Source organism: Podarcis vaucheri (assembly GCF_965113315.1).
Source record: "Podarcis vaucheri genome assembly, chromosome: 13".
Lineage (NCBI taxonomy): Eukaryota > Metazoa > Chordata > Lepidosauria > Squamata > Lacertidae > Podarcis > Podarcis vaucheri.
In genome coordinates, this window is record NC_138751.1 from 15,636,162 (window position 1) to 15,655,989 (window position 19,828).

The 19,828-nt window shown below is 47.5% G+C and overlaps 1 protein-coding gene and 1 long non-coding RNA gene across 3 annotated transcripts; one reads left to right on the forward strand and one right to left on the reverse strand.

Moving 5' to 3' along the window:
* Positions 1-610: 610 nt before the first annotated feature.
* On the reverse strand, positions 611-7,464 carry LOC309517149 (cardiotrophin-2-like). Its single transcript, XM_082196233.1, has 3 exons — positions 7,145-7,464; positions 5,174-5,316; positions 611-1,818 (listed from the first exon to the last, which is right to left on the reverse strand). Exons 1-3 carry the CDS (start codon positions 7,158-7,160, stop codon positions 1,360-1,362), a joined length of 618 nt encoding a protein of 205 aa, XP_082052359.1. The 5' UTR covers positions 7,161-7,464; the 3' UTR covers positions 611-1,359.
* A 1,619-nt stretch (positions 7,465-9,083) lies between these two features.
* LOC309517177 lies at positions 9,084-11,068 on the forward strand. 2 transcript variants are annotated; one of them, XR_014213169.1, is made up of 2 exons: positions 9,084-9,250; positions 10,719-11,068. It is a non-coding gene; the product is annotated as an uncharacterized lncRNA (long non-coding RNA). The 2 variants fall into 2 exon arrangements; XR_014213170.1 differs by lacking the exon at positions 9,084-9,250 and adding an exon at positions 9,965-10,496.
* Positions 11,069-19,828: the final 8,760 nt, after the last annotated feature.

Sequence of the window (19,828 nt, forward strand, 5' to 3'; positions counted from 1 at the left end):
CTTCAGGCAATGAAATGTTTTGGGCCGGTCCTGTCAGGTGACAAATGCCTATGTGTGATGCCCCCGCCTCCTTGAGGAAGTACTGATGAATATGTAAATTACATACACTGGAAAGTGTCAAGTATGGATATGAAACACTGACATGTCACAGACAGCCATGTGTTGAGGTTGCAAGCACCAGAGTATTGGCATACATTATTAGTGTCCTCGTTTTACAGTCTATTTTGTAATTTTCCATCCTTTTCTAAACGGCCACCCCCTCTGTGGAATTTCTCTCTCTCCCTCTCAAAATAGAATAAATTAGATCCCATGGCCCCTCGTTAAATAGTACATAAATAACCCATGCAAACTTCGCTGGGACATAAATAACAATCATTTCATAAATATGCATGTGTGTGCGCGCGCACATGTGCTTGTATATAGATCAGAATTGCCAATGTGGCCTACTCCAAATGTTTTGGACTACAACTCCCATCAACCCCTGCAAGGACTGCGAAGCTGCCTAGAGCTGATGGGAATTGCAGTCCAAAACACCTGAACAGCAGTAAATTGGAAAAGGCTGGGATGGATGGACAGATCAGTAGACAGATCTAGTTCTCTCTCTCTCTCACACACACACACCCCGCACTGTAACAGTAGAGTTGAAATCATATTAATCTCAGTTTACGTTTATGCCTGCCTGTTTGCCACTGAAAATAATAGACCACCCCCAGCAGGAGGACAAAGTGCAAAACCAGGAAGCATAAATGCAAGAGATCTCGCTGAGCACAAACGCAGAAGTTGACCTCATAGGGTGAAGACAGACTTAAAGAACTTGGGGTGGCCAAGGCCTTAGAACTGAAGTGACAGGCAAGTCTGCCAGCCAATCATGTTCAACCAACAGCCTTGTCCTTCCTCCTCACTGACACTTGCAGGTAGGTTGTCTGTCTTTTTAAACACACCTTTTAAAATGCTGCATAAACATTCTTATGCATTTATCATTTGTTGCCATATTATTATTATTTAAAATGGGAAAGGTGTTTTTTTTAGTACATGATCTGGAGAGGCCCTTGGTGACATCACAGGAGAGCAGCAGCCAATGAGCACCATGCACAGCCAGGGGAGGCATGGCATCCGGCACCACGCACAACCACAGGCTTCTACTGAAAACCTGACGAGGGAGTTGTTGCTTTTTCCAGAGCTCAGCTCTGGAGATAAATAGATAAAGTTTGGACTGGACACAACAAGGGCACTTCCAGACTTTCTCCACCAGTCTGTGGGTGTTGCGTCTGTCTTCTCCCTACGCCTGCTCCCCTAAGAAATCTGCGGCAAGGAGAACAGATGAACCCTTTAACCTGGGAGTTACTCCTTGAGCGATCCTTAGGCTGGGAATTTCTCCGTGAGGAGAGAGAAGTCTTTCACCGTCCTGTCAATCCACTCTTTGTACGTGTGGCACACCACGTAGCCCCGGACTTTCTTTTCGAACGTGTCGGCTTCCACAGACTCCAGCATGAGGGGGTCCGTGACGGCGGCGGGCGGCGCTCCCAAGGCAGACATGATGGCCGTCAAGTTGCTGAGAAGGCCTTGGAGGCGCAAGCGAGTCACCTTCAGCATATCCAGAAGTTCCACTTTGGTGGGGTTGAGCTCAAACTGGTCGTCCCGCACCAGCTGCAGGAACTCCGCGAAGGCTGTGTAGGCCTCGTAATTCTTCTCCACACGCTTGACGTGGCTGAGAGTCCGCCATTCCAGGAACGGGATGGCGGCCGTCGGCACCCCTTCGTAGCGCAGCCTCCGGGCGTCGAAGCCGGAGTCGCTAAACGGGCTGCCTTGGTGACTCAGCTGGGAACAGAGAGAAAGAGAGAGGTTGTGTTTTTCAATTTAACCGGATTTGTACGCCACTCAATCACCCGTAACCTCCAAGCGGAAGAAAGCTGGCGCAGGAATGCGCTGGAGAAATAACCGTCAATAAAGATTGTGTTGTCTCCCGACACGCTCCGTTTTTATGGGGCTGCTGGCCCCTGGCACCCACATGCCAGGAAAACCTGCCGAGACTCTGCCAAAGGCATGGGACAGGAAAACAGAGGTGGGAAATGTATTCCAGGGAAACCACCGGCAGTTCAGGGAAAGGCCTACGGCTCAGTGGCGGGGCATGTGTTTTGCATGCGAACAATTCCGGGCTCAATCCCCAGCATCTCCAGGAAAGTCTGGGACTGAGAAAATCCCCTGCTTCAGATTCTGAAGCGCTTCTGAGCTAGATGGACCGATGACCCGGCTCATTTTAAGCCAACTTCCTTTGTTTCCACTACCTAAAAGGTAGACAATTTTCAAAGGGGTTAAATATTCTGAGCCACAGACGTGCATGTGGACTTGAGGGTGCCTGCTGCGAAATGCGCCCTCGTCACTTCTCAGAAATCCTGGGGGTGGTACCCACCAGTGCCAGGCAACTTCATCCCTTTGGAATTCCTTGCAGGGAAGGCCAACAAAAACAGGCCTTTCGTTGTTCCCCAGATCAGCCGGCCGTAGTTCCACCTGAGTCCCCCCCCCCCTTCTTACGAGGATGCCGTTGGCCGCTTGGCTGCGCGCCAGAGCCCAGGCTGCAATGACCTCCCTACATCTGGCATCTTGTGCCCAGGCAGGTTGCGGGAAGCAGGGCACAGCAAATCTTTGGGCACTCAGCCACTGCGTGCAGGGATCAGAATAAAGGCGAAGGAGCGGCCACGGGAGAGCGAGAGATTTGCGCTCTCGATTGCAGCTTTGGCGCGGGGGGGGGGGGGAGCGACCAGTGACTCCTCTCTCCCTCGATCATGTTGCAAAGTCAAGGAACAAGCGTTGCGAGAACAATGGAGCAGCCACGGGCAACCTTTCCGTGCTGTTTCCTGCTGGCGATACAGGTTTGCTCTGGATCCACCAGAAGGGGAAGGGCTCAGTGCTGCTTTGGCTGCGGGTGCCTTTAGCCCGTAGCCTGAGGCGGGCACAGCCTGTTTGGTTATGTTGCCAGGACTGGCACCCAGTCTGCAGCACTTCTGAGTCCTGCAGGGCTTAAGCTTGATCTGGTGGGGGGCATGGAGCTTGTGGGTCTTGCCTTGAGGGAAAGGAGTAGACCACCTGCCCTCTTTCCAGCACAGAGCATTTACACCAGAGGTGGGGAGCCAGATCCTTAGGAGATCCCAGCCTCACGGGCCAAATTCAGCAAGTGGAAGGCACCTGATATCTCAATGATAGCAGGTGATTGGGCGCTTTGAAGCCCCAAAGTCACTAGCACTTCAAGGCTCTTGGTTGTGCACCAACAGCCATTTTTCTACCTGTACAGCTCCTGACACCGGGTGTGAAGCAAGTGAGTGTTGCTTGGGGGAAATGGTTTCATGGGCCCAGTTTGGTCCACAAGCCCTATCCCTCAATGATTATACATGTGAGTTTTAAAACCCTTTCACAGAATTATAGAATTGTAGAATAGAATTGTAGAGTTGGAAGGGACCCTGAGGATCATCCAATCCAACCCCTTGCAATGCAATACAGGGATTGAACCTGCAACCTTGGCATTATCATCCCCACGCTCTAACCAGCTAAGCTTTGCTTCAGTCCAGCTTGCAATGTGATAGTGAGACGTGTCATGCTTCAATTTAAATTATAGCAATTCTTTCTGAAGATGCATGCACACTTATAAATTGGCATATCAATTTTTGTGCAAATCTGCACCCTCTGTTTTTTGAGTTATGCATACCCTCTGTGTTGGTTATGCACAACCGGCCACCTTAATACACAGATACTGCATATACAAATGCCGGGGGCAAGCAATGAAGTCAGATGGGGCTGTGACCTTTAGGAGCTGCTTGTGAATTTTCCATAGGTATATGGTCGGGTAGGACGTGGGTGGCACTGTGGGTTAAGCCATAGAGCCTAGGGCTTGCTGGTCAGAAGGTCGGCAGTTCGAATCCCCATGACGGGGTGAGCTCCCGTTGCTCGGTCCCTGCTCCTGCCAACCTAGCAGTTCAAAAGCATGTCAATGTGCAAGTAGATAAATAGTTACCACTCTGGCAGGAAGGTAAACGGCGTTTCCATGCGCTGCTCTGGTTTGCCAGAAGTGGCTTAGTCATGCTGGCCACATGACCCAGAAGCTGTACGCCGGCTCCCTCGGCCAATAAAGCGAGATGAGCACCGCAACCCCAGAGTCGGTCACTAACTGACTGACTAACAGTCAGGGGTCCCTTTACCTTTATATGGCTGGGTGCTGTTGGAAGGAGAAAGCTGAACTAGATAAACCTTGGCTTAGTCGTTTCTTAAGTCTTTAGCTTCGGTGACAGTAATGGAGATTTGAGCCTCACCTATGAAAACGTCCCAAGGATACATTGGAAATTTTTACCCAAAGAGCCTCCTGTAACTTCACTACAAAAATATCCCCTGACTTTAAAAAGGGGGCCTTGTGTCCTCCATACCAAAGAACGCTGATCATATATCCGATGTGTTGTGTAGTTCTGCAACCAAATTCAGGAACTGGTCCTGGGCACAGAATCTCAACCTTTGCTTTTTATGAGAAAGCACGCTTCTAGTCCTTAACATTGCAAGGAAAGGTTGGAAAAGATGCAGTCAAAATCTTAAAAGCATTGCGAGGGACGGACGGTGGCTCTGAGCAGGATTCTCAGATGTCAGCAGCACCACTGCCATGCATAGTTTCCTCTCTGTCATGCCAGAACTGGCAGAAATAAGGAAATGCACATGTATTTGCTTCATTTGCCTACTTTGCATAATCCTGCCCTCACTTTATTTCTTCTTTCTTTTGCAGAATATAGGTCTGGAACAGAGCAGGTAGTTTAAAAACATACTTACAAATATATATATGTTTAGACTTTCAACTTGCTTGCTGCTTGTCCATTAAGGACCCCCTTGCTATGGGTAATCCAGAGGATTCTGGGTTACATTCTGGGTGGCATGTTCTGCTCATGCAAAGTACTTGAACTGAAGGTATAACGTTAAACAAACAAACAAAAAACCCTCGGGAAATTCTCACCCCCCACCCAACACACCGGATTTCAGAGGAAAGTGGGAAATCATGAGGAAGCTGCCTTCTGAGGAATGCCCACAAGATAATAGGCTTCTGGGGAACTAGAGGGATTATTGGGAAATAGCTGGAAAGGGAAACAACCTTTGCGAAGCATACGCAGAAGCCGCTCTTCCCGAAAAAAGGCAAAGCTCTTACATAGGTGTTCAGGAGGACGGTGCTGTTGGCTTTCATGAGGCGGGCCAGGTTGAAGGTCTGGCCAATGAGGGTGCTGATAGATGAATCCCGGTCAGGGGAGACGATGTGGACCAGGCCTGCACAAATGACGAGGAGGCTTCTGGCTGAAAAGGAACCAAATGAATATTCAGTGCAGGATTGGCGCAGGGTTGGGTCAGAGGTCAATGTACGCAGAGCAACACATGTAAAGTAGGCTCGTTTTGACACACACCCCTCTCTAGACTCCAGTCAGACAAGGAAGAGGCGTTGGCAGGGTTCAGGGACACATCCCAGCCAGGCAAAAGCATGCGCCACATGAAGCTGGCAGGGCCAATGAGGGGTGTCTAGGGAGAGGGGTGTGGCCTGTGTTCCGAGGACCAGACAGCAGGGCCGGCCCCGGACGTTTTGTCACCTGAGGCCAAACTAAAAGTGCTGGGCCTCCCGGTTTGCTGCTGCCGCCACTACAGAAACCTACTGCTGCCACCGCCTTGACCACAATTTCACAGGCACACCGGCACTATGGCGACCGGCCTGGAGTGTCGCCAATGGCAAGATGCCTGCACCACATCGAGGAGAGTTGTAGGAAGCGCCTTGTTTACACTCCCGGTTTCCCCATCACTCTCCTTGTCATGGCGCAGGGGTTCTGCCATTGGTGATGCTCCGGGTTGGCCGCCATAGTGCTGGTGCACCTGCACATTGAGCCAGTGGCGGGAGGCAGTAGATGCAGCCTCCAAGGAGCGCACCGCAAGCAGCCTTGGCTACCACAACGACGGGCAACACTCTCCTTGGAGGATGCCGTCTCTGTTGATCCTGGCACTTCCTCAGCCCACCTCTTGGGTGGGCCAGCCCTGGCAGACAGAGAGCGCTGCAGGGTTAGAGTGTTGGACTGCGACCTGGGAGTCCAGGGTTCAAATCACGCTCTCAGCCTGAGATTGTTGTTATGATACAATGTAAAAGAGACAGGGGCGCAAACTATTTCTATGCGACTCTAAGCTCCTTGAAGGACAGGGGGGGATGTAAATGTCCTGTTATAAATAAGAATGGAAGCAAAGGGTAGCAATTATATTTCGTTTAATATTTAATTTGTGTTGCCATGGGGAAAGGGAAGGGCTAATTACATAATCAACTTCATGTCCATGCTGAAAGATGGAAAGAAGAAGAAGAAGTCCCAGCCAAAGAAGAATGGATACAAAAAATTATGGGATACGCTGGAATGCCAAAACTTACTGGAAAAATAAGAAATCAAGATAACAAACTTTTTTTCAATAAAGGAATGGAAATGGTTTGTTAAATATATACAGACATATTGTCAACAGATAAGAACATTGGCAGGATTATTGTAATAGCCTGCAGTTTCATGAGTAAATATTTAAAGTAGATGAATAAATGAACTAATTAAGTCAATTTGGATATGCAGAAAATTTTAAAAATAAATTTAAGGAACCGCAGAAAGAGGGGGGAGGAAGTCAGGTTTTGAAATGTTAAAATGGCTGTAAAATTACTGAAATGTATAAACCTGAAAATCATGAATAAAATTTTAAAAAACCCTGTTCATGTCTTAGCATGATTTGGCATTAAAGAATCAAAGACACACACAAACGTATTAATGCAGACATAACACACTGTGGACGACCAAATCCATTTCAGACATGAAGCTCACCTGGTGACTTACTTAGTCACTGTTTCTCAGACTAACCTATTTCACACGGTTGTTTTGAGGGTGAGCAGGGGAGAACAACCCAGAAGGATAAAATGAAATAAATAAAGAGAAAAGAGTGCTAGCTTGCATCCACAACATTAACAAAAAAAAGTGATGTGGTTACTAGAGCCATAACGTAACAAGTAGAATCCTCAATATTTTTTCCCCACCTCTAAAAAAAAAAACACCCTAAAAATCCAAGCACACACATGCATGTATTAGACCAACTTGGAGAAAAGGAAGGTTGCACTTACCCAGAGAAAGAGTCATGGTTTCCTCACGGTTTTGAATCCCAGCGGAAATGCCAAGTTCTCTATGTCACCCCCTAATGGTTGGCAAAGGTATCGCTCCTTCCAGGAAATGGCTGCTGTCGCCCCCAAGTGGAGGATGTGGGTATCCCGCTGCTCTCTGAAATCGCCTCTGCCGCCCCCAAGTGGAGGATGCTTGAATGTCTGGTCCTGACCTCTCTCTGCCTTTCTCTGATGCCCACTAGTTGTGGGTTTCCTCTGCCCTGAGGCTCCTGCTGCTGCTGCTGGTTGATGAGCCCCACTGAGACAGCTCTTTATATGCAGCCAAGGTGTTGTCCCCATCTTCTGAAATTCCCCAGCCTTCCTCCCCTCCCCTCTGTGGGCAAACACCTCCTACAGAAAGAGGAAGGGGGGGGGAGCATCATTTCTGCTTCCTGCTCCTAAGACACTAGGCTGGGGGGGGGAGGAGGGAGGGAGGGAGGGGAGGGGCAGATTGTGAAATCTCTCCAATTTCCTGCACACTTGGGAAGAGAAGGAGGGAGAAATGAAAAGAAAAGCCAGGAGGGCATTTTCCTTTCTGAATTGCACAGGGCTGTAGGTTGCTGGTTCAACCAGTGAGGCTCTGCTCTGGCAGATGGGGCTGGACGATTTGGGCAGCTGCCAACGCCCAGGTGGCGTGGGATGGGCGACCCCAGACCACCACCCCACTGCTGAGGAGGGGCAACAGCAGCTGCCTCTGACAGTCCCCTCCCTTTGGTAGGGGGTCATCTAGTCCAACCAAGAACTGGGCCTGTCTGGGAGGATTGGGCTCGTCTTCCTAGCCCACGACTGCCACCAGGCCTGCCCAATTTTGGGGGGCAGTTTAGGGATAAGGGAAAGAGCAGGGCCTTGCTGGGCAGCTGTGGGACATGTTGCTCATCAGTCTCCCAGCCGCAGTCGGAGATGAAGGGAGGATCCCCCGGGGCTGAGGCGGCCAAATCGGAAGGGTGTGGAAGGGGCAGAGAGCCAAGGCCTGCTCATCCCACTGTCTGGGGCCGGGCTCAGATTCTTCCTTTCTTGACGCAGCACATTCCTCTCTCAGCCGCACACATTCCTGTCCCTAAAGCGGATCCTTGCCATGGCCTTGTGATTCCAAACAAATCAAGCCTGACCAACTTTCTCCGGTTGCTCAGAGTTGCGAGGAGGTTGAACCGTTCTTTCTTTCCTGGCAGCATGTTTAGCAGACAGAAATCCAACAGGCAAAGCTTCCCCCACCCCCGAGGCTGTTTTTCCAGGCAGGGGGCAAAACGCTCGCCTTGTTTGATTCCTGCCCGCCAAGCGACTGGTAAAGGCACAGGAACTCTGCCCTGGGGGCGGTAGAAGAGAGAGAGGAAGGACCTTTTATTCACGCTACCCTAAATCCGTTCTTCCCGCCCAACCCCGAATACACTGGCATTATGCACCACATTCTGACACAGAGTTTTATGGGCACGGATGGTGCCAAGAGCCAGACATTCCCCCCCTCCAAATACGAGGAAGAGTCGGGTTGCTTATATGTGTGATTGTGTACATTATGTACATTACCGAACTAGGCGAATGCAGGGTGGGGTGAGGAAAGAGGTTGCGAAGCTTTTTCCTACTGAGGAGTAAAGCTTTCATTGGGGGGAGAATCTGTGGGGCTCCAGAAGTGGGGAACGGTGAGCTCTGATCGAGTTGGACAAACAAAGTGAAGGCCTCGGGGCCGTGCCACCTGCCTGTTACAGGCCTCCTGGCACGTCCTGGCATCAGGTTACTGTTTGCGAAGAAACCGGAGACGCTCGAGAAAGAAAGAGGAGCAGCGGGCAAAGCGCCGGGCAAGGAGCCAGCCCTACTGGGTCCCCTTCCAGCTCAGAGACGGGGGGGGGGGGTGCGTTCGGAGTCTGGTGGGCCAAGCGTTCGGAGGGAAGGGAAACTGAGGTGCCAAGTAGGGGAGATCTCACGCCTGCTTAGTCAGGCATGCCACCCATTCATGCCAGTTGCGTGGGAAGAGCGGCTGCGCGTTCAGGCCCTGTTTGTGGGCTCCCCACAGGCGCCTGACTGGCCACTGGGAGAACGGGACGATGGGCCTTGGGGGCTCTTCTTACATTTTAGCAGGTGTGCAGGAGAGGGGGGGGGTCCAGCAGGTGCAGCTTGCCGCATGACGCAGGACAGAAAAAGAGGATTTAGAGGTGGTGTGAAGAAAGACTTGGCAGCTGGGCTGCCCTTCTTCTCACCCACCCTGGCTGCTGGATAGGCAGAGCATCAACAGGTGTGGCTCCCCATCGCGCACACAATAGAGGGAGGACTTACCAGTTGGGTCTCTGCCTGTTCCTCCTTTGGTCAGAGGCCCAGAAGCCTCATCTTCTGTGACCACCTTTGGCCACTCCCGCCAGCAGGAGCAGCCACAAGGGAAGTCCGGAAAAGATACTTTGCTTGGGGGGACAATGGAGGGTGGAGGAGAGGCTCCAGTATCTTCTACTTGGGCCGCCCACCCAGCCTAGATCTGCCCGGTCTACTCAGTCTTCATCTGCTTTCCCGCTGCCCCTTCCCTAAAACATGCTTAGAGCCAGGATAATGGAGCTCAGACTTTGCCAGCATGGGGCCTCCAGTCCAGCTGTTTTGAACAACAACTCCCATCAGCCCCCAGCCACTTTCTTGAGCTCCCATCCCCACCTGCTTTCAAAGTTCAAGCAAATATTCTGGTCCTGAGGCGTAGATTTTTTTTTGATATACAGTATAAGAAAGTCAACGCAACACTCTTGTTCAGGGCCGTATTTAGGTTTGATGAGGCCCTAAGCTACTGAAGGTAACGGGGTCCTTTATATGTCCAGCTGTCCTTGGTCAACAACAAATTGTCACTGTTTTTTGTGTTGAATATATGCTCTATGGTAATTTATGGGCCTAATAGGTATCTAAAGCCATTTGCACATAACAAAATATGTATTTTATCTAAGTAATTGTTGAACTGAAATACAATTTTAGGGAGCAGGCTAACAGGCGGGGCCCATTACTTACATCATAGGAACCTACACAACACAAAACACTGTTGCTGTATATAGGTTTAATTTTATTTGTTTTTTTTTATCTTATATTTTGGAAATGTACATCCAGGGTTTTCTCCTTTAAATTTTTTGGGGGCCCCCAAGAGAGTGGGGCCCTAAGCTATAGCTTGTTTAGCTTATAGGTAAATCCGGTACTGCTCTTGTTGATGACAAGGCAACCGTGGTCAGTCCCCCTCCAGCTGCAAATCAAAACATAACAACCTTATAAATCCAGCAGCATCCATAATATTGTTGAAGAGGCACTAAACGAGAAGACTTCCTTTCTTTTTCCTTTTTCTTGTTCTTGCAAGCATTACCGGGTGAGCAGAATACGCTTGATCGTTTTGTTCCTGCAAAGTAGTTTCGGGCTCCGGTTTCTGATGCGTGGGGCCTCGGGTGTGTGTTATGGGGTGGACCTAAAATTCGTCTTGGTTCACTCACTAGCAACCTTTCCAAGAGTTAATTATTAGGTGCCCTAGACTGTGAGACACACTCTCCTTCCCAGTGACTGATTTCTCTCTCTCTCTCTCTCTCTCGCTAAGGAAATGAAGTCGGATGCCTGGGCATGCCAACTTCTTCCACTGCAAGTCTGGGCCTATCCCTTCATCTGGACTGGACCTTGACATCAGGAGGCGAAATCCGCCTTCGCCCCTCTTCCGGAGATTCCCCAGCGTGTCTGAGCATCGGAAGCGAAAGCTGGGACAGTGAAAGTGACTCACCCTGGTTAGGAAGGCAGGTGGACTTAGCCCCGGGCGACATTGTCTGAGGCCACTTACAAAAGCTCAAGCTCATGTTGCCTCTCCTCCTGCCTCTCCCCTGCAAAACGCCTTTTAAAATAAATGAACAGCAAGCATGGTTGTTTTGACTTTCGTTGCTGCTGCTTCCATTCGAATCTGGCACTGAAATTATTTTGGCTGGGTTTGGGGGAGTCAGGATTCCTGGGTTTTCTCTCTCTCTCTGTTCTGCTCTTTGATGAAAGGGAGCAGATTTCTACCTTAAAAATCCCCTGCCTGGCCACAACGGTGTAGTTTGAGGGCTGGATTCCAGGGAAAACTCGGAGACCTGAGTTCAAATCCCTGCTGAACTGAGATTTTCTTTTACAATTAAAAGCATATAAATGGAATAAATAAATAAAAGTGCAAAGGCATTCCTCACAGACTCAGGGGCATTGCAGAGACACGTGGCAGGGCTTTCCGGTGTAGCGGTTTCAGCGTAGAACTGGACTTGGGTTTGAAGCCGGCTCAGGGCTTGTCCACACTCCTGCTTGTCCAAGTGTCCCTATTTTCCAGGGACAGTCCCAGATTTACAGAAGCCGTCCCGGTTTCTGATTTGACCTCGGAACATCCCGCTCTTCCTTAGGATGTCCCTATTTTCATCGGAGAAACGTTGGAGGACATGGAGGTCCCTATTATAATCAACAAACTGTTGGAGGGTATGGAATAGGACACCCCTATTTTCATCAGATAACCTTTTATTTTCATCAGATAATTGTTGGGATGCCCTTATTATATGTTGGAGGGTGTGCTAGAAAGCATCAGTCAGGTTTTCCACTTGTCCGGTTTCTAGGCAGGGGTCTGAGTGGTTTTTGCCCTTGCTTTCCCCGGGAAAACCTGCTCTTTAGCAATACATGTCAGTCTGGAGAAAACCTAATGGACGTTTGCTCTGATTCAGTGGTCAAGATCAGATTTCCCTGGTATGAATGAAAGAGACAACTTGAGAAACAACTGGAACTACAATTACAGTCAGAGACCAGCTTGAGAAACAACTGGAACTACAATCCCAATAGCAAAACAAACATTTAAAACAATATACAATAGATTTTAAGTTTAAAAGTGCGATAGGCATATAAACACATAAAAACTTTAAAATAGACTACCTTAGAAAAATTTCCCTGGTGGAAAGCGGCAAGGTAAAGGCATGGCATGACCATGGGTCAGCCACCGAGTCTCTCTGCCAAACCTGAGGCTGAACCAAGCCCAGGGAAGGAGCGTAGCTCACTGGTATGAGACATACGGTTGGCATGCAAAAGGTCCCAGGTGGTTGTTGTTTAAAAAATGTATACCGCCCTATAGCCGCAGGTCTCAGGGCAGTTCATAGAATAAAATCATAATATAAAAACACAAAATACATAATCAAATCAAAAACAAACCAATAATCTCCCCTCACTATTTCCAGATAGGACTGGGAATCTCACATCTGAAACTCTAGAGCAGGGGTCAGCAAACTTTTTCAGCAGGGGGCCAATCCATTGTCCCTCAAACCTTGTGGAGGGCCGGACTATATTTTGAAAGGGGGGGAGAGAGAACAAATACCTATGCCCCACAAATAACCCAGAGATGCATTTTAAATGAAAGGACACATTCTACTCATGTAAAAACATGCTGATTCCCGGACCGTCCACGGGCCGGATTTAGAAGGCGATTGGGCCGGATCCGGCCCCTGGACCTTAGTTTGCCTACCCATGCCCTAGAGCCAGTCAGTGTTGATGATAGACCAACTGTCTGACTTAGAATAAACCTGTTCTAAGCCTATCTCAAAGACTGTTCTGAGGATGAAGAGGGTGGGTGGGGAGAACCCAGCGTACTGCCCTGAGCTCCTTGGAGGAATAAGAGTAGATTATGATGTGCCTGGCAACAGTTCTGGGGCAATTATTCACCCACCGTATCTCTCGTTTGCTGCTAGACTTCCTGGTTACCGCAATAGGTGCAGAAATCCCAAGGGAGCAGAAAAGACTATTTATGTATGCAACCACGGCCACGTGGATCTTATTGGTCCAGAGATGGAAAGAAGATAAAGTCCCTACCAGAGAAGAATGGCAGATCAAATTGATGGATTATGCCAAAATGGCTAAAATGACCGGAAGAGACAAAAATCTGGAAGACCAAAATTTTAACAAGGAATGAGGGAAAATTATAACTTATCTTAAAAAACTATTGTAAACAGTTAAAATTGTTAGTAGGATTGGAATAGCACTTTAGCTTAATGGTGAATTTTGGACACAGTGGAGATGTAAAAGATTTGGATTATCATCAAAGATGCAGGAGGAAATGATTAACAATGAGGCCCACAAAGGGGAGGGGAAAAGTTCTTTGGAATCTTGTTTTTATGCTGTATGTTCGATATGTGACTGTAAAATTTTAATCTGAAAAACCAAATAAATAAATTTATATTTCTCGTTTGCTTGTTTGTATATACTGTTCTTCGTTGGGGGGTGGGGATGCTGGCTTGATGCCCCTTCTAATTCCCTGGATCTAGCAAGTGTTAACATCTAAGTAAATTCCTGGAATACCCAGGCTAGCTTTCTGGTGAGGTAATGGCCCATGAAGGTAAGAAAGGAAGTGGTTCAGAGCCAGGGGACAAATGGTTGGATCCCCGCTCCTCTCTCAACTCACTGGTAGTTAGAAAGACAAAGGCCAAAGTGGATAATTGAGGTGTGTAATCTAGAAGCTGAAGGAGGAAGAAGGCTGAAGCCTGTGAGACAGAGACATGCCTCATTTCTGCTTGCAGCCAAGGCAGCGGCCATGACTCTTGGGGTGTTGGTGCTTTGAACCCCTCCATCGTAGGCTCAGGTTGTATGTGTGTGTAAAAAAACCTATTAAATAGTGGGTGGACATAACAGACGACACAGAGATTTCTCCAAGTAGTTCTTTATAAGCAAGCTGCAACTGAACTGAACAGCAAACAGCTCAGCCGACCTGCTTTTATAGGCAGCCGGCTGTCAACATTGTAACAACAACAACCCAGGGTTTCCTGCCTAAATTAACTGACGTGGACCTGAGTGAAAACTATATACACAATACCCCTGGTGGCCAGGGTGAGAACTTCAGTACATAACATAAACCATATCTCAAGATGCCACAGTCTCCGCCGTGCCTCGTTCCAAAGGAAACACAAGCTTTGGTTAAGTGCCTCAACAAATAACTGGTCAAACTCGGGGATGCCTGGATGTGGGCAGCCATGCAACGCTCAAACTAGCAGTTAGCTGGGATAGCAAGAGGGGGGAAACTTCATTTGGAGTTTTGGTTTTTGTTGTTGTTGCAGAAAAGCCACAGCCGGCCTTCACCATGCCAGCCTCAAATCAGGCAGAGGGCCTTCTCGGTAGTGGCACCCGCCCTGTGGAACGCCCTCCCATCAGATGTCAAGGCAATAAGCAACTATCTTACTTTTAAAAGACATCTGAAGGCAGCCCTGTTTAGGGAAGCTTTTAATGTTTAATGCTGTATAGTGTTTTTAATATTCGTTTGGGAGCTGCCCAGAGTGGCTGAGGAAACCCAGCCAGATGGGCGGAGTATAAATAAATTATTATTGTTATTATTAAATCAAAAGGAACATGACAGATGCCATCAAGTGACTGGCAGAGAAATGATTACTGTATTAAGGAGAACTTACATTTTGCAGCATGAAATACAAACTGTTAAAATATTTTTATTATTTTTTTAAGAATCTTTTCCTGGAACAATTTTTTAATATGTGGATTTGGTTTCTGTCTTCCTCTGCCAGCTTTTCTCCTGTAAAATGGGTATTTTGTGGGGCTCATGGTAGTTTCTTAGATTTCCAAGAGTGCCCCAGGGTCCAAAAAGGCTGGGGATCGGGGCGTTGATGGGGATGGTCGGTTTGGTGTTGCCAAGGGCCTAGTTCTCGCTGAGGTAGTAATTCCTTGTGGCTTGGCTGTACCCCTTACGGCGGCAGGCGGGGTTACAGGCGTTGGAACGCTCTTCCATTTTGAAGGGGGAAACATCCTACACACAGACAATTAGATTTCAGGGGGGAAGGCATGCAAAGATAAAGCATTTCAAACACCCCATTTACAGTCTCAAGCGGTACAGCCCAGACCCAGGATTTTTAACACCTCCATGGAAAGCTGGTGGTACAGGCGATTATAGCATTTTTTCTGGTAACAGTGTTTGCTGGTGGGGGTGGCGGGGCCCAGTTGTGTGCAGGATCGTGACTGTGTGCCGAGCAGAAAATCAAGATGGCAAAACCCCCAAGCCCACTTCCTAAAACGCACATCTCTCATATTAAAACAGTTTTGATTAATAACATAACCAGGAGCCGCAGGCTTTCCAAGTAATTCTGTATTGTTTTAAAGGAGGAAATAATCTCAACTATTTTATAGATAAACAAGCCACTAAAATGTCCTTGCTCCTTAGCTGGAATGTTGCATGTCTACTAAAAATAGGTCCTTCCTTTTACCAGAATGAATCATTACATATTTTGGAGGGGGGGAAATGGCCTTGTATAAGGAAACATAAATACAGCTCATCCGAAAGGCAGGTTAAACTGAGATATCTCCCCTCACAGTCCTACAGTTCCAAGAGAAGAGGGATTGACGATTCAACTTCCCTGGGAATTGTAGATCTAGGAGGGGAATAGGGGTCCCCTAATAACTCTCAGCCGTGTTATCAAACTATAATTCCCAGGGTTCTTTCAGGGGGAAGGCGTGCAGTGTAGATGGGGCCCTGGTCTGAATCGGAGTTGTGCCCTCAATCTTTCCCAGCATCAGGATCTTTTCCAGGGAGTCTTCTCTTCTCATGAGGTGGCCAAAGTATTGAAGCCTCAGCTTCAGGTTCTGTCCTTCCAGTGAGCACTCAGGGCTGATTTCCTTAAGAATGGATAGGTTTGTTCTTCTTGCAGTCCATGGGACTCTCAAGAGTCTCCTCCAGCACCATAATTCAAAAGCATCAATTCTTCGGCGATCAGCCTTCTTTATGGTCCAGCTCTCACTTCCATACATCACTACTGGGAAAACCATAGATTTAACTATACGGATCTTTGTCGGCAAGGTGATGTCTCTGCTTTTTAAGATGCTTCCTAAGTTTGCCATTACTACAACCAAATTCTTCAGATTCACTTACGGCATCGTGAAATGAGGGGTTGGTCGAGTTTATTTGAAAGGGAGCCCAATTAAATGCAATAGAACATTTTTATTGTTTCACAGTCTGGTTTTTGTTTTGGGGTTTTGTTGAATTTCTCTCATTTCAGTGTACAACCCACATCAAAACCTTTTATGCAATACTATAGTGTAAAGCTCTCTCCCCAGGGATGCTTGCCTGGCGCCAGCACCGAAAACTTTTCAGCGCCAGGCAAAGACTGTTCTTTAAAAATTCTCCCAAGTGTTTGGGCAATAATTTTGTTCCGATCTAGGAGTTACAATCCTGATTATTGTATAAAATACAATATTGCATATGTTGTATAAAATGCAAAATACTTTTAAAGGCACCTCTAGGCCATCACTATTTCTGGACGGGATTCAGTCACATACCATCATATTCAGGTGGCACACTTAAGAAAGGGGCTTGAGAGGTCTTGTGCAACGAATCTGCTTCTTTAGAAGACTGGACTCTTTGCAAGAAAATGGCGGGGAAACCCACGGGAAAGTATGGGACACTTCCTTTGACGCAAGATCACACCTTCCTGCAAACAAACGAAAGTAGATGCTCGTGTCTAATCTACCTGCAAACAAATCAGGATGAATACTAAATGAATAGCTTGTCCGGAAGCACCCTGAGTGTAAAGTATTGCTTCAATGGATAATGTTTGCTATGTGTGGTACGTTTTGCATATTCTCTCTCTCTTTTTAAAGTCACTTCAAGTCTTCCTTGATTGCCGGAAGTGATTAATAAATTGAATTAATTGTATTCATAAGCAAAGCTGCTCTCTTCCCAGGGCTTCATTTGAGCAGGAACTCATGTAGCGGTTGAAAGCATGTGTGCTGAGCCAAGTTTCCTCTGTTTGTATGCCCTGACACCAGGTGGCCTAAGGCAACATACCATATTTTTCGCTCTATAAGACGCACCAAGTTTTTGGAGGAGGAAAACAAGAAACAAAATATTCTGAATCAGTGAAAGCAGCAATCCCTCTTGCTGTTCTGGCTTCTGGGATAGCTGCGCAGCCTGCATTCGCTCCATAAGACGCACACACATTTCCCCTTACTTTTTAGGAGGGAAAAAGTGAGTCTTATAGAGCAAAAAATACGGTACTCTTTGGACTCCTGCAGTCTGGTGGGTTCCCTGCCACGTCTACTCTGTAACTTATCATTGATGCAATAAGAGTGCATTAGTGGGACATTTTTACTGGCTCATGTACACACTATTTCACTTTATGAGTTGTTCTGCGATGCCTCCCCAATGCTATTAAATTGTTGTGCTTGTTCGCTCTGCTTTAGCACATCCAAGGTGGTAAACACACACACAAACAAAAACCAAGGAACATTTGAAGTATAATAAGTTACAGGTTTTTTGCAGGAAATTACCTTTTTGAGGTTCTCTACAATATCCTTTTTGAAGTTCAGTGGTCAGAACGGTGCACACACTGTTCCCAGGGTAGTTGCACCAATAGCTCTGTATTGCTATGATCACAATTATTATTATTTATTAAATTTATATACTGCCTTTCACCCGAAGATCTCAGGGCAGTTCACAAAATTAAAAAAATACAAGACAAAAGCACAAATAAATAGAAAAACAAAACAAAATGCCCCCCCCCATTTAAAAGACCGTAGAATATTAATCAGCCCAAGGCCTGGTTAAAGAGGAACATTCTTTTGCATGGCCCTTAAAGTTGTATAATGAAGGTGCCAGATGAATCTCTCTAGGGAGAGCATTCCATGGACGGGGAGCCACTACAGAGAAGGCCCTGTTCTTGTGTTGCCACCCTCTGGACCTCACGTGAAGGAGACATGAGGAAGGGCCTCAAAGGATGTATGTGGAATCCTAGACAGTTTATATGTGGAGAGGTGGTTCTTGAGGTATTGTAGTCCTGACGAGATGGTTGGACAGTGTTCTTGAAGCTGCCAGCATGAGTTTGACCAAACTGCGGGAGGCAGTGGAAGACAGGAGTGCCTGGCGTGCTCTGGTCCATGGGGTCACGAAGAGTCGGACATGACTAAATGACTAAACAACAACAAGTCCTGAGCCATTTAGGACTTTGTAAGTCAAAAGCAGCCCTTTGAACTGGGCCTGGAAACCAATTGGCAGCCAGTGCAGTCGGACTAGGATCAGTGCAATATGCTCAGACCGTCTTGCCCTGGTGAGCAACTTGGCCACTGAATTCGACACCAGCTGAAGTTTATGGGGTGCCTGGACCCCCCCTTCTAATTCCTGGGTGCCAGACATTTAATTTAGCATGTTAAAATACAAGTCAGGAGCCAGCCTGGTGATGGCCTACTAAATAGGAGCCATTAGCTGGGACAAAGCTCTGTGCCACAGGGCGAATGGGTGGCACCCCCCCCCAATGGTCAGTTAGTTAGAAAGACAAAAGGAGTTTTAGGATAGAGCTTTTGCAATGATGTTGCAGTCCATAAAAATCAGCAAGCTGGAGGGAGGGCCGGAGCCACGTTTCAAAGCATGTTTGATTTCTGTTTTAATCTTCGGCGGTGGCTATGGGAAAAGCAAGGCCCTTTTGGGATGGTCATGCTCTGACCCACTCCATTGCAGGCTCATATTATAGATATAGGGTTGTGTGTGTGTGCGTGTGTGTATCTCCTCGAAAGATTCTATCAACGGTATCTCCGAAAAATTTTGCACATCACTTGGGAAGACAGACAAACTAATATCAGTGTACTGGAAGAAGCAAAGATCTCCAGTGTTGAAGCAATGATTCTTCAACATCAACTTCGTTGGACTGGTCATGTCGTGCCATAGCTGTCAACCTTCCCTTTTTTTGCGGGAAATTCCCTTATTCCAGCGCCGTTTCCCGCTGCTATCCCGGATTGTTAGATATCCCATAGACTGTCCCTGGGACAGGTGAGGCTGCTGATCGCTTATTTTCAAATCTGAAAGTTGACAGCTATGTGTTGCACAGATGCCTGATGATCACCTTTCCAAAGCAACTACTCTATTCCGAACTTAAAAATGGAAAGTGTAATGCTGGTGGTCAACAAAAGAGGTTTAAAGACTGTCTCAAGTCAAATCTCAAAAAAGTAGTATAAACACTTAGAACTGGGAAACACTGGCCTGTGAGCGCTCCAGTTGGAGAACAGCCTTTACCAAAGGGGTCATGGGCTTTGAAGACACTCGAACTCAGGACTCAAGGGAGAAACGTTCTAAGAGGAAGGCACGCTTGGCAAATCCACACCGTGATCAACTCCCACCTGGAAATCAATGTCCCCACTGTGGAAGGACGTTGGATCCAGAATTGGCCTCCAGAGTCACTTACGGACTCATTGTTAAAACCGTGTTTAAGGAAGACAATCTTACTTGGCTACGAGTTATCACCGAAGAAGAAGAAGAAGAAGAAGAAGAAGAAGAAGAAGAAGAAGAAAGAAAGAAAGAAGTGTGTGTCTGTGTGTGTAAATAAGCCATATATCAGGGCTCAGCAAGGTTTACCTCGCCTGGGCCAGTTTACTCCAGCTGATTTCCAGCGTCTGTGTCTGTGCAGACGTGATTTCCGGTGCTGTGGAAGCAAGTCCCCACGCTGCACTGTGCCAGTATAGCACAGTGTGCAGGGACTTGCTGAGCAGGCGGCTTGTAGCCCATGGCTTGTTGCCGACCCCTGCCATATATCCTAAATAAACCGCTGTGCCTCATTTCCAAAGGAAAGACTGGTGTAAGGGAGAGGAACCCATGGAATCTCAGCACTGCTGTGGAGACTGGGGTGGCAGAATATATAATATCCACTGAAGTTACATCTTTAAGTAGATGAAGTTAAAGTT

Coding starts and splice junctions, on each gene's coding strand:
- LOC309517149 (XM_082196233.1), bottom strand. Junction 1,819..5,173: donor CCGTCCTCCTGAACACCTAT/GTAAGAGCTTTG, acceptor CTCTGTTCCCAG/CTGAGTCACCAAGGCAGCCC.